The sequence below is a fragment of the Pseudonaja textilis genome, chromosome 3, assembly GCF_049901715.1.
Source record: "Pseudonaja textilis isolate UNSWEBS1 chromosome 3, rPseTex1.2, whole genome shotgun sequence".
In the NCBI taxonomy this organism is placed as follows: Eukaryota; Metazoa; Chordata; class Lepidosauria; order Squamata; family Elapidae; genus Pseudonaja; species Pseudonaja textilis.
In genome coordinates, this window is record NC_141992.1 from 15,115,242 (window position 1) to 15,128,509 (window position 13,268).

General features: G+C 39.3%; 1 protein-coding gene across 1 annotated transcript in view; it reads right to left on the reverse strand.

Annotated features, from left to right (window-relative positions):
- Positions 1–2,850: 2,850 nt before the first annotated feature.
- CIMIP1 (ciliary microtubule inner protein 1) overlaps positions 2,851–13,268 on the reverse strand; it is a 30,877-nt gene continuing 20,459 nt past the window's right edge. The window contains exon 4 of the mRNA XM_026697288.2: positions 2,851–5,183. Coding sequence (XP_026553073.1) covers positions 5,028–5,183 — 156 coding nt within the window. The 3' untranslated portion in view covers positions 2,851–5,027. The remainder of the gene's footprint in view (positions 5,184–13,268) is intronic.

Here is a 13,268-nt window from a genome sequence, read left to right on the forward strand (position 1 = left end):
TGGGGGAGCACCCACAACTTCTGCAGGCAAAGCTGTTCCACTGGTTAGTTGTTTTCATTGTTAGGATGTTTCTCCCTAATTCCAGGTTTCTTCTCTCAATTAAGTTTCCATCCATTGTTTCTTGTCTTGTGGAAAATAAGTTGACCTCCCTCTTGTTTGTAGTTGCCTATCAATAGGCTTTTCTTTGCTCTTCTTAAAAGCCCCTCATTATGACCCTATGAATTCTGATTCCAACCCAGAATACTGTTCATAATAAAGAATGGGATAAATGATTGCTGGGAATTATTTTAGTTGAATCTGGGAGTTTATAACACAATAATGAATGAATGACTCAATGACTCTATCAATCTACAGTATACAGCAGGTTCAACTGCAAACTTGCCCACTGGCATTGTTTCAAAAAAATCATGTTTTTAAAAAAATTCCCCATACCTATTTATTCTTATATCTGTTCTATGAGTACTAGTGCTGTTTTATTTTATATCTCTTGGTAAAGCATTAAGAGAATCTAATAACTAATAACAAGAAACAAAAATATGAGCCCACAAAATTAATGTGGAAATCTTCATTCCAAATCCTAAAGATGATCTTTAAAGGACAAGAACAAAACACACATGGGAATTGGCCTGGATGCTTATGCCTAAGATAATACATCAGATTTACTTACACTGTTGTGACCTTGGCAATTGTGTGGCCTTTTAAAGCACTGGTGACATTTATGTGCCCAGTTGGATTCCAATAAGGAGGTTAATTTCCATAGATTAAATGCCAGGTTTCATAACTGGAGTGATTAAATACTTGGATGCTGCCTGTTTGCAATTCACTAGCCAGACCTTTTTATCACTAATTTGTAACTGTGTTTGAAGGTGACTGTTATTGTTGTTATCCCATTTCTTTAAAAAAAAAAAGAACATCCAGTAGGACCATGTTAGAGAGATCTGGTTAATGAAGAAATATATTTGAAAGTTATTGACTTATGAAAATGGCCAAATGGAAACACTAAGCACACAAAAAGTAAATTTTTAAAACTGCAGAAAATTCTTCACAGCTTAAATTATTTGTAGCACTGTTTTAAGTGCCCTGGACCACCAGTTTAAAAGAATGTCTGAGTTGCTACAAACTTTTTATGTTTCCAGCTGGAATAGGCTCACCTTGTAGTTTTATGTATAATTATCAGCTATGAAAGTTTTGGGTGCTATCAGACCTCCTGGGTAAACCAGGCAGCAAACCCAACTAGAGCAACATTTTTTTCTTTATTGTAAATTTACATTAACAGAATGTTACAAGTCTGAAAGCACAGACTTCCCGTCATCATTTTAACTGCTTGATCCCGTGGTGGACTGCTGCGGGTTCAGATTGGTTCTAGCAACTACTTCTGACCATCAGCTGGCCCCGCCACCTGCCCCTGCCATATCCTATCCTATATTTCCTTCTTTCTGGCTCAGCTGAGTCACGCGGCACAGATGATTTCCATGCCTCAGCTATTCTACTTACTGGGGCTGCCCTAGAAAGTAAGAAGCTGAGTTTCAAATTGCTGTATTTTGAACGCTGCGTGCAAGCATGTTAGGTGAAGCGCACATTCACAGAACTGGTTGTTAAACCGGTTGCAGCCCACCACTGGCTTGATCCATTAGGGCAGGGATGTTAAAGTCAAGGCCCATGGGCCAGATCAGGCCCATGATGTGGTTGGATCTGGCCCATGAGGCCATCCTGGTCTACCCAGTGCAAAGGGGAAAGATTGGGCCAACATGGCTTCAGCCCAGTCCATCCAGTGTGAAGAAGAAAGATCAGGCCAATGTAGCTTTGGCGTGGTCTACCCAATGCGAAGAGGAAACATGCCAGAGTTTGGAGAGTGGTGTCAAGCTGGCCACGTTCACTCAGTTGGCCACACCCACCCACTCAGCCATACCTGCCCAGCCTCCCCTAGGTCAATCACAAACCTGATGCGTCCCTCAAGGAAATTGAGTTTGACACCCCTGCATTAGGGTAAATCCTTCCTAAGTTTCTTCCTCTGCCTGTTGAGTCAATTGAGGACTTCTGCCTCTCTTGTCTAATTGCTTCCTAGGAAGAGAAAGAAACTTAGGAAGGAGTTTCCTAAATCTCTTTTCATCTCTTCCCCTTTTCTCCCCAAGTTCATTCCCACATTTCATTACAGGTGCTCATATCTTCTACACCAGGGGTGTCGAACTGGCAGTCTACAGGCCAGATGCATCACGTGCAGGCCATGCCCATCCGAGCTCCATGAGCGAAAAAAAAATCATGATACATCATGTGACAGCAACATGACAAGCCGAGTTTGACACCTGTGTTCTAGACTAGGGGTGTCCAACCTTAGTAACTTTAAGACCTATGGACTTCAACCCCCAGAATTCCCAATCTAGTTATGCTGGTTGGAGAATTCTGGGACCTGAAGTCCACAAGTCTTAAAGTTCCAAGGTTGGGCAGTGCTGGTCTAGACTTAGGGAGATAGATATCAGAGATAAGTTCCTTTGTGGAACTCAAAGAGTGAAAGTCCTTGTTTTCTTGAAATTCCCCCTCTAACCTTTTGCAAAGAGCAATGTTTTAATGATCTTTGATGTGAAATCCAATTAGTTTTGTACTGAATGCATGCATGCATGTCCATACTATGTGGAAAAATTAGTGTGCAATATATCGATAAGTTATTACATCTGGGGGAAATCAATATTATGCAAAGCTCATATTATCATTGAAAGACACAGTTAATTATAGATGTTGGGGCTGTGATTATAGTTTGTAGTGCATGCTACTTAACAGCAAATCTTCCTGCATTGTTGTCCAAAGCCTGATATTTAAAAAACAAAAATACATGGACATAGACATGCATTATTTTTAGTCTTAACATCATGTTTTATTGCTACAAGTCATTCAAATAAATGATGATTCATTTCCAGATCTGAACCTGAAAAACATTATTGTTCTTGGGAAAGGTGTTCAAAAACTTACACAGAAAAGCACTTTATTTATAATTCTGTAAAATCTTGTTTATTGCTTCTCAATTAAAAGTTATTTTCTTCATCGTAATTCTGAAAGCTTTTTTCAAGGCACATTTAAGCTCAGGAATATGGGTGGGTAGGGCTGGTCAAAGTTTTACCACAAAAACCTCTTTTGCAACCCATGAATATGGGATAACAACATATTGTTAGTCCATCATCTTTGTAAAAGTTGAGCTCTGCAAAAGTCAGTGGTAAGTGAGCTTTCTTATGCTGTCTGAGGAATTCTCTCCACAAAAGAAGTCTTTTGGTGATGATAAACTCCTGGTGATTTAATGGGGACATTCTTGTAGCAATATGGAAGTGATGCCACTGACTTCTTCTGGATTCTTTTTCAATTTCTTAGCCTAGCCCCTGAATTTTCTTGTCCTTTTTGATTAACCTAATTTACTCAGCTTTTGAGATTGGAAAGACCAGCCAACACTACCATCTCAACATTGTTCATTTACCCAAGTTTTAAAGACTTAATTTTATTGATTTACTCCATGTCTGCTGAGTCCTACCTGAATTGTGCATGTCACTGATTGAGATCACCAATTTTAGAGAACAGGCATTTAAACTTCTGTTTGCTGAATTTTGGTATATTGCATTGTAAATTCCTTACCCTGTTGTTTGTTCTATGTTTCGGAGAATCTTTGATCAAGCTCCTCTTGGTTGGCCCATCTCTTTTTCACATCTATTAATAGCTGTCCATTTTCTTTTTTCCACAGTTCATGTGCACATTAGATGGCAAAAACTAAACAATTTTAGCAGATCTCAAGGAGTTGATCAAAACTGAATTTCATTACGACTCAAAAGATCCCCAGCAAAATCAAATGAAGCCCTATTAGATAGTAGATGGGTTCATACAACATGCTTAGCCAGCTCACTGATTGCATTCACATTACCTCCCAAGCTTGCTATGTATTAACCTAGGTTAGAATTTTTGTGGCTCAATATGGTTGTGATTCAATTTATTTAAGTAGAATAATACAAAGTCAGGTTAACCAAAGTTATTATGAACACAGCCATGAACAAGAACAGAAACTACACATTTGGTGTACAAAATATAAATTGCCTATCAAATAATTAATAAACTTGTGTTAATTTTCTGTATCTTTTTGATTCCATTGAGTAGATGCCTGGTGTTTGGTAGCGCAGATCTGATAGCATTATCCCTTTTCCCACCATCTTCTTTGCTAAACATTTTGTGTAGCTCTACATATTAAATAAATCACAATTGGCTAGGCTCACACAATCCAGCCTTAAACCATCATTTACAGATAATGCTGTATGACATAAACCGACAAACTACGTTACATTTTAATGTAGAAGTAGACAACTTTCTGATGGCTGCTCATAGCATTTCTGGAGATGCGAAGACCTCAGAGTGAGTAGGATTGCTGTAAAGCAGGAGTCTCCAACCTTGGCAACTTTAAGCCTTCAATTCTGGGAGTTGAAATCCTCTAAGCTTAAAGTTGCCAAGGTTGGAAGACCCCTGCTGTAAAGTAGATGGAACCATATTTCATCCATGAGAAGGCTAGGGTTTTTCCTTCTTTTGGAGTAGATGTTTGTTTGTTTTTTAAACTACATTCATTTTATTTGGTTCTTGCAGTACTAGTGTGGTGTGTGTCCCAACTCAAAAGGGCAGGAGGCATGGCAATTATACCTAAAATGAATTTGGAGTTGGGGCAGGTTTGAAGATCATATGGATCTCAATGAGCATCCCAAGCAGGGTTTCCTTTGCTCCATTCTGCTAAAAATTCTCTGGGGTCCCCAAATTGTTATGAAGCAAGAGGAGGACCTGCTCCAGTTACAAAACAGTAAGGTAACATAACACATTGCACAGAACTGGTGTTTAATACTGCTGTTACTAGGCTACGCTTCCTGTACCATAATTAATTTTAACCCTGAACATTGCAAGGGTGACGCACAAACAGGTTAGCTAATAGCACAGTGACTCCTTAACAGAAATGGTGAAAGATGCTTAGAAAAGGAAGCAAAAGAAACCAAAGTCAGCCTACATACTGGATGAAGTCAGTCGGTTGGTTCATTTGGCCATTTCAAGTCCTTGTAAAAGGCACCTTTGGAACTTCTGATCTGATAATAACGCTCAAGTTCTAAGCCTGGAACTGAAGACCTCCAGCCGATAAACCCTTGGGTTGTTTGTGGAACGGGTGGGGATGCAACGATCTGGAAGTGAGGAGCACTTGTTTTATTTATAGATTTAGGCTCTTGCACCCTGTTTTTTTTCTATAATCAATCAAACCTGAGACAGCTAACTACCCAAACAAATCAAAAGGAGCAAATATCATAACTGTAATGAAAAACTGGTGTGCCCATATTATTGCAATAGCACTTGTACTTATATATCGCTTCACAGTGCTTTACAGCAGGGGTCTCCAACCTTGGCAACTTTAAGATTTGTGGACTTCAACTCCTAGAGTTCCTCAGCCAGCTGGCTGAGGAATTCTGGGAGTTGAAGTCCACAAGTCTTAAAGTTGCCAAGATTGGCAACTCCTGCTTTATAGCCCTCTCTAAGCAATGTACAGAGAAGAAATGTCCTTACTACAGGTAGTTCTCGACTTACAACAGTTTATTTAGTGGCTGTTTGAGGTTACAACGGCCCTGAAAAAAAAGTGACATGGCCATTTTTCACACTTCCATCCCCATAGAAACATGATCAACATTTCTCAGTCAACAGTTTTTATTGAATTATAAAGTGTTATAAAATACACAATACAAAGTAAATAGAAAAGCAGTGGGAGGTGGGAGTGGGAAGAGAAAGAGAGGTGAAGATAGATAAGAAAAAAAGAAAAAGAAGCATTGACTTCTGACTCTGTTACAGTAAAATTAAGGCATTAACATCAAATCACAACTTTTTGCTTTTTCATAGTAATACGAACAAGCTATTTCCATAAAGATCTATCAGTTTAATCGGTAAAACCCCAATTTTCATTCTTTTCCACATCAAGTACGAAGTTGAGAAGCGATCAAAATTTCAAAGTTCCAATGTTGCCTCTGTTGCAATCACATGACTCCATTTTGGACAATCAGCAATTGGCACACTTTTATGGCTGTTTGTGGTGCCCTGTGGTATCAGGTGCAAATAATCAGGAGTATTTGTTGAGTTCAAACCACAGAAGAGTTTATTATTGTTACTTGTACACAAGGATTTAGCTATATAATGGTTTAGACTAAATGGGCGCTAAATAACGGTCAGTGGAAACAAAGGGGACTAGGATTGGATCGCGTGTGGCAATGCAATAATTCTAAACTAATGACACATTTAACTCTGCCCTCCAGCTCTGCCGCTCTTCTCCTATATGTGACCGTGATTTATGATGGTTTTGTTAGAAACCAGTATTTATTTTGTATTTCCAACAAAAACCGGAGAACAATGCGTTTGCTTAACAACTGCAGTGCTTGCTTAGTGACTGCCATCTTTGCTTAACTGCCACAAAAATGGTTGTAAAAATGGGTCCGGTCACATGGTGACTCACTTTTTGGCCACCACAACTAATGACTGTAATTGCCAGGCTCAATTACCATCATAAGTCAACAACTATCCCTATTTACTTTTCATTAAGTTTTATACTATATTTTTGCTAGAAGCGCCCATATTATTGTTGAATGTATTTTATTAAGAACAAGTTAATTACAAAAGCCCCACTTTTGATTATAATTATTTTGTTTTGCATATGTTCAAGACCTATGCTGAGTTATCTTGACAGGACTGGTTGTTCCACTTGCTGGTTGAAAAGTTTCAAGTAATAAAATATTAAAAGACTCAGCTCTGTAACTTTAGGAACTGAGGACTGCATCTCACCCTGGGAATCAAAGATGAGAACGCTGGAATGTTAAAAATGTTGTGGGCTGTATTTTTAACCATATTGATTATGGTCAGTTTACCAAGCATTGCTCTTTGGCATATTTATTTATTCATATATATTTTTGTTTTGCTTGCATGTTAGAAATAATTGATTTTTCAATAAAGGTCTAAGTGATTTTTATAAATCTTGGTTGTCAGCATTCAAGACCACATTTAATTAAGTAGGTCAGCAGCATTTTGTCAGACCCACAAAAATATATAGCTAAAAATCCCTCTGTAGGTGCTCTTGGGCCTCTGCTTGAATCTAATTCCTTTCCTCCCAAAGAAATCGAATGGTGACAGAATATATATGAGGGCTGTGTGCGCCTAAAAGGTATTAGGAAGAAGCTCTTCAGACCACTCTGCCATTCTTTTCTTGACTTCTGCATGAACCTGAGGGGAAAAAAATGCTGCCGTGGATAACGTGATTCTTAAAACAACAGCAATTTTTCATTTAGAGGGACAGGAGAAAAAAAAAAAGGCATTTTTTTTTCAATGACATATTCTGCGAAAGTATAAAATAGTGCCCAGAGTTTCTCCCTTGATAGGTGAATGAAATCTTGATTAGGCTTGATGGCAAGTCTAATCTGAAAAGAAGATTACAGAAACACATTATGCAGGGATGGTACAGGTAGTCCTTGACTTATGAAACACAATTAGGGCCAGAATTTCTCTTACCAGGCAAGGCAGTTGTTAATTGAGTCATGCCCAATTTTACGATCTTATTTTCTGCCATGGTTGTTAAGCGAATTAGTGCAGTTGTTAAGCAAGTCAGGCAGTTAATCCAGCTTGCCCTATTGGTTTTGCTTGTCAGAAGCTGGCTGGGAAGATTATAAATGGTGATCACATATGATCCTGGGACACTGCAACCAGCAAATCAAATCAAGTTTATTACAGTCTAAGACCAGAGACCAGAACAATTAAAAACACCCAGGGAATATTCAGTTTAAAAGAATTCTAGAATAAAATAATAAATACCAGGTGAAATCTATATTAAAACCACAATTTGGCATCAGTTACAGACATGGCCTAACTATACTCCACAGACCGTTCTCATCCTGGTCATTCATATTTCGAACTGTTACCATCAGGGAGACGTTATAGGTGTCTTAAAATGAGGACTAATAGACTGAGAAACAGTTTCTTTTCCAAGGCAATAATTGTCTTGAATCAAGCAGTGCATTTGTGATTTAGTCCTATGTATGTAGTGGCATTTTTAAACTGTTTAACTTACTAAATGTTTTAGATAGGTTTTAGACTAGGTTTTTAATTATTATTATTTTAATTATTTTAATTTTTAAATACTCTGTTGTGTGATTGTGATGTGGTGTTTGGGGCACTATTCTGGAGTAGCTTTCAAATTTCATTGTATTTGTGGAATGCAATGACAATAAAGCTATTCTATTCTATTCTATTCTATTCTATTCTATTCTATTCTATTCTATTCTATTCTATTCTATTCTATTCTATTCTATCAATCCTTAAGCTGTGAGGCCCATAGTCATTAAATACTAAACCACAGAAGAGTAGTAATGCAAAAGGGTTTGCGACATTAGTTGTGTAAGATACAGTAGCTATGATGGATTCATCACATCACATGAATCTAGCCACCTGCGCTGTAATCCCAGGCTGTTCATCCTTAAACAATCACTAGAGATAAGCAGTGTCGGAACGAACAGGACACGTATCGATTATTGGAAGGATATGTTTTTTTCAAATATCTGTTGTGACCCGGTTCCCAAACACGACAAACCTTCTGTTGTGAACTAAATGTTTCCTTTATTACGAGTGCCAGAAGCCCCCACAAAATGTCTTTCTCTCTCTCACAGCAGGCTAACCAGTCTGTCCAAAGGTCTGCCACACCTATTCATCTCCACCCTCTGCCTTTTATTCCCAGAGCTAGGGTGGGGCTTTGCTAGCGGTGGTGGTCTTCTGTCCCAAGGACCTGCCCATATTTTTCCACTGCTCTCCTCTCCTCTGCCTTCTGCACATCCATGAGTCAGGCACTGGACCCAGCCATTCCTCCTCTTCCTCATCAGTCACCTCCAGACCTGGGGGCTGTTGATTCTCCATCTGAGGGCTGATGGACAGCCCAGGCTCTGCCTCTGTCTTTCTCTCTCTGACAGCTCCATTCCCTCTTCCCCCTCGGAGCTCTCAGATTGCCTTGATGCTGACCCTGACTCCCACGCCTCCTCCTCCTCTGATTCAGCTGCTAGATGGGCCAGCGGTGGACAGGCCACAACAATATATCTATAGAAATGCGTATGGTGATTCTCAATCATCCAGGCCCTGGTTGTCCCAAAGGTGCTTTTTTCAAGAGGCAACTGGACTTCCTGTTTTTTTTTTTTAAGATGTTTTGCTTCTCATCCAAGAAGCTTCTTCAGCTCTGACTGGGTGGTGGAGAATGGAAGGATTTCTACTCCTTGCAGAACACAGGAGAACAAACACATCAGGACTAGATTCAGCAGTCCACCTGCACTTAAAAGACACAGGCCACTCTTTTGAAGACAATAAAGTCCACATTTTGGACAGAGGGGACCGCTGGTTTGAAAGAAGGATCCAAAAGGCCATCTATGTCAAAATTGAACAGCCTTCTCTTAACAGAGGGGGAGGGATACGACATCTATTTCCAATCTACAACACAGTCCTTTCAACAGTTCCAAGAAGACTCCACACTCATTTGCACCTCTAAGGTAACTCTGATGACACAGATAACCCTCCAAGTGGCCTCAATGACTCTCTAAAAAGAATGCAAATGACCAGCTGTCTGCAAGGACTATAAATCCTTCCATTCCCCACCATCCATTCAGAGCTGAAGAAGCTTCTTGGACGAGAAGTGACGCATCTTCAAAGAAAACCCAGAAAGTCCAGTTGCCTCTTGAAAAATCACCTTTGGGATCTCTATAGAAAAAGCATCAAAGGAGTACATGTCCAATGGTCTCCACTTCTCCTGAGCCACGGGAACAGAGTCTTTCAGTCAATAGTATCTTTTTATACTTGTCGTGCAGGACGGCTGATGGAAGTGCATGGCACTGAGCGAGCAACAATGCTTTTCCGTTGTTCACCATCTCCAACTGGCTAAGATAACTGGCAGGAGTAACAACATATCTAATAAGAGTACCGCAACTATCGTAAAATGCATAATGGCTGCCAAATGTTGACCACATGACTGTGGGAGGTGCTGCAGTGCTTATAAGTGAGAGGGCTGGTCATAGGTCACCTTTTTTCAGTGCCATTGTTACTTCAAATAGTCACTAAATGAATGGTTGTAAGTTGAGGACTACCTGTAACCTGGAAGATGGCATGGGTTCCAAGGGTGGAGTCCTGCACAGAGCACTCTCCAGGGTAACATTCGTTTCTAGTTTCACTGATTTATATTCAAAAATAAAAATATTGAAAGGGTTTATTGTGCACAGAACTATCATAGCTGGTCTGCAAAACTACAGATGGCCAGTAGACCATAGAAAAAAGTTAGAATTTTCTGGATCTCTTTGTTATCCTGTTACAGCTCCGAGACCTCATATATGACTTTGAAAGAGTTTTCTAAGAAGGGTACACTTCCCATTTTAGTAATAGGAAAATTATGCACCGGAAACAAATTCCTTGTGTGTCTAATCACACTTGGCCAATAAAGAATTCTATTCTATTCTATTCTATTCTATTCTATTCTATTCTATTCTATTCTATTCTATTCTATTCTATTCTATTCCTATCATTCTCTGAAGGTTTGCATAATTCTCTGTAAAAAGAGTCAAAAATATTTGTGGCAAATGGGATCACCACATTCTAAAAAGAAAGAAGAGGAGGGGCATTTGGTTTACTGTCCTTTTTTTCCAGAAACAGTAAAGTTGCAATCTCAATTCCTCTCTGGTTGGGGAAGACTCTATTGAATAGAATAGATAGCGATAGAATAGAGAACAGGAACAGAATCAAAATCATGTGAACCATTAGTACCACTTTACAAAGCCTTAGTAAGACCACACTTGGAATACTGCATCCAGTTTTGGTCACCACATTATAAAAAAGTTGTTGAGACTTTGGAAAGAATGCAGAAAAGAACAAGAAAGATGATTAGAGAGCTGGAGGCTAAAACATATGAAGAATGGTTGCAGGAACTGGATATGTCTAATCTAGTGAAAAGAAGGACTGGGATTGACATAATAGCAGTATTTCAAAATCTCAGAGGCTGCCACAAAGAAAAGGGGGTCATCTTATTTTCCAAAGTACCAGAAGGCAAGACAATAAACAATGGTTGGAAACTAATCAAGGAGAGAAGCAACCTGGAATTAAGGAGAAACTTCCGAACTGTGAGGAGAATTAACCAGTGGAACAGCTGGCCTTCAGAAGTTGTGGATGTACCATCACTGGAGGCTTTTAAGAAGAGACTTGTCTGGAATGATGTAGGTCATCTGCTTGAGCAAGGGGTTGGACTAGAAGACCTCCAAGGTCCCTTTCAACTATGTTATTCTGAATTTTCAATATTTTCTTCTGCATCAATATCAATAAGACAGCAGTCATATGGCACCAGGATGCTATCACACAACATCAGAAGCAGAGAGAAAATGCTCCAGCAGGTAAAGAGGAAATTTAATATGAAATTCCCTTTGATGCCTCTTTCTCGGGTTCTAGGACTGGCTATTCAGACTGAGAAGTATCAACACTGGGGAGGATCCATCAGGGTCTTGCGGGGAGGAAAGGGTTGTGAACCTGAAAGAGAGCTAAGCATACCAACCTTTTACCATGCCCCCGGTATGGGGAGGAATGTAGGTCATGTACTGCAGAAAGCTGAATTAATTCCTGAGCAGTGGGAGAGAATTAAAAATAATAATGGACGGGAAGGCAATGCACATTATTCCACCCTCAATTTTATCCTGCCAATCAAATAACAAGGGAATGTTGAATTTATCAGAATGCTCTGAAAAGGCAGCCGGACTGCTCTGTAAAACTAAGGCTGAATATCCGGTGTCAACCTTGTTCATGTTTAAATGCCTAAGTAAATAAGGGCTCCTAAATATCCTTAAACTCAACATGTTCTCCTCTAGCTTTCCCCATATTTGTGTTCCCCTTAGCTCAGTTGTGCCTCATTTCAACTTCCCCCAGTGTGGGAAAATCTAACACATCTGGAAACCATTGTTGTTTTATCATATGAAGAAAGAATGGATTCAGGAGTAGGCAGACTGTATCCAGATTATTCCAATTTAGGAGCTAATTATGCTAGAGAGAGCCACCATAATTAAAGACAATGGTTTCACATTCTATATAATCCATTTGGTGCAATCTTAAATTGACAATCCCTCTTTCTCCTCATAGCGGGAAGCAAAAGGACATTCTTGAGCCATCTGGGAACTGTGCACTTAGATCACTAGCTGGTATCCATCAGCTTGTTTACCAATTATATTGCAGTGATGATTCACAACTGACCTATACAGTGAACATTTAAACTGAACAGCAGCAACAGAAATCAGTAGATGCAAGAAAAATATAATGTTCTCTTCAAGTCTCAGCAGATGTGACATGAAAGGCAATGGGAGCATTATCCCCACAAGCTAGCTTCCTTCCCATAACATGCTTAACTCAGTCAGCCACTAACCCCGTCAATTTTAGGTAGAAGATTATCAAGAAAATATCCACGAATAGTCACAAGTTGTGAAAGCAGAAAGAGAGCTACTTAATTCAATCTTTGCATCAGTTTTCATGCGAGAAGAAACTATAGCTCAAACTATCAAAAACATCCGTAAAAGACAGACTAGAAATAAAAATTGAAATAAGCAAGAAAATGGTAAGAGAACACCTATCTATATCTTGATGAATATAAATCACCAGGACCTGACAGATTACATCCCAGCATTCTGAAGGGGCTGGCAGGTATTATCTCAGAACCAGTACCACGGAAGATACTGGAAAAGATAATCAAAAACAGATCTGTGAACATCTAAAAACAAATAAAGTTAAAACTAGTAGTTAGCATGGGTTTGTTAAAAACAGATCATACCAAATCATTTCATTCTTTGACAAAGTGACTAAATTGGTAGGCCAGCAAAACATGAACTTAATATACTGAGACTTTAGCAAGACATTCGACAAAGTAGACCGCATTGCCACCAGATGGATTTGTAAATGGCTGGCATGCCATATTCAATGAGTAGTCATTAATGGTACTACATCTACATGGAGGGAAGTAAGCAGTGGGGTACCACAATAATCTGTCTTAGGCCCAGTGCTCTTCAATATCTTCATAAAATGACTTAGATGAGGGAACAGAAGGGGAACTCATCAAATTTTCAGATGACATTAAGCTGGCAGGAATAGCCAATGCACAAGAAGACAAGCTCAGGACCCAAAACCATCTTGACTTGACCCTACCCCAAAACATGAAATTTATTGTGGAGAAAAGCAAAGCTTTACGC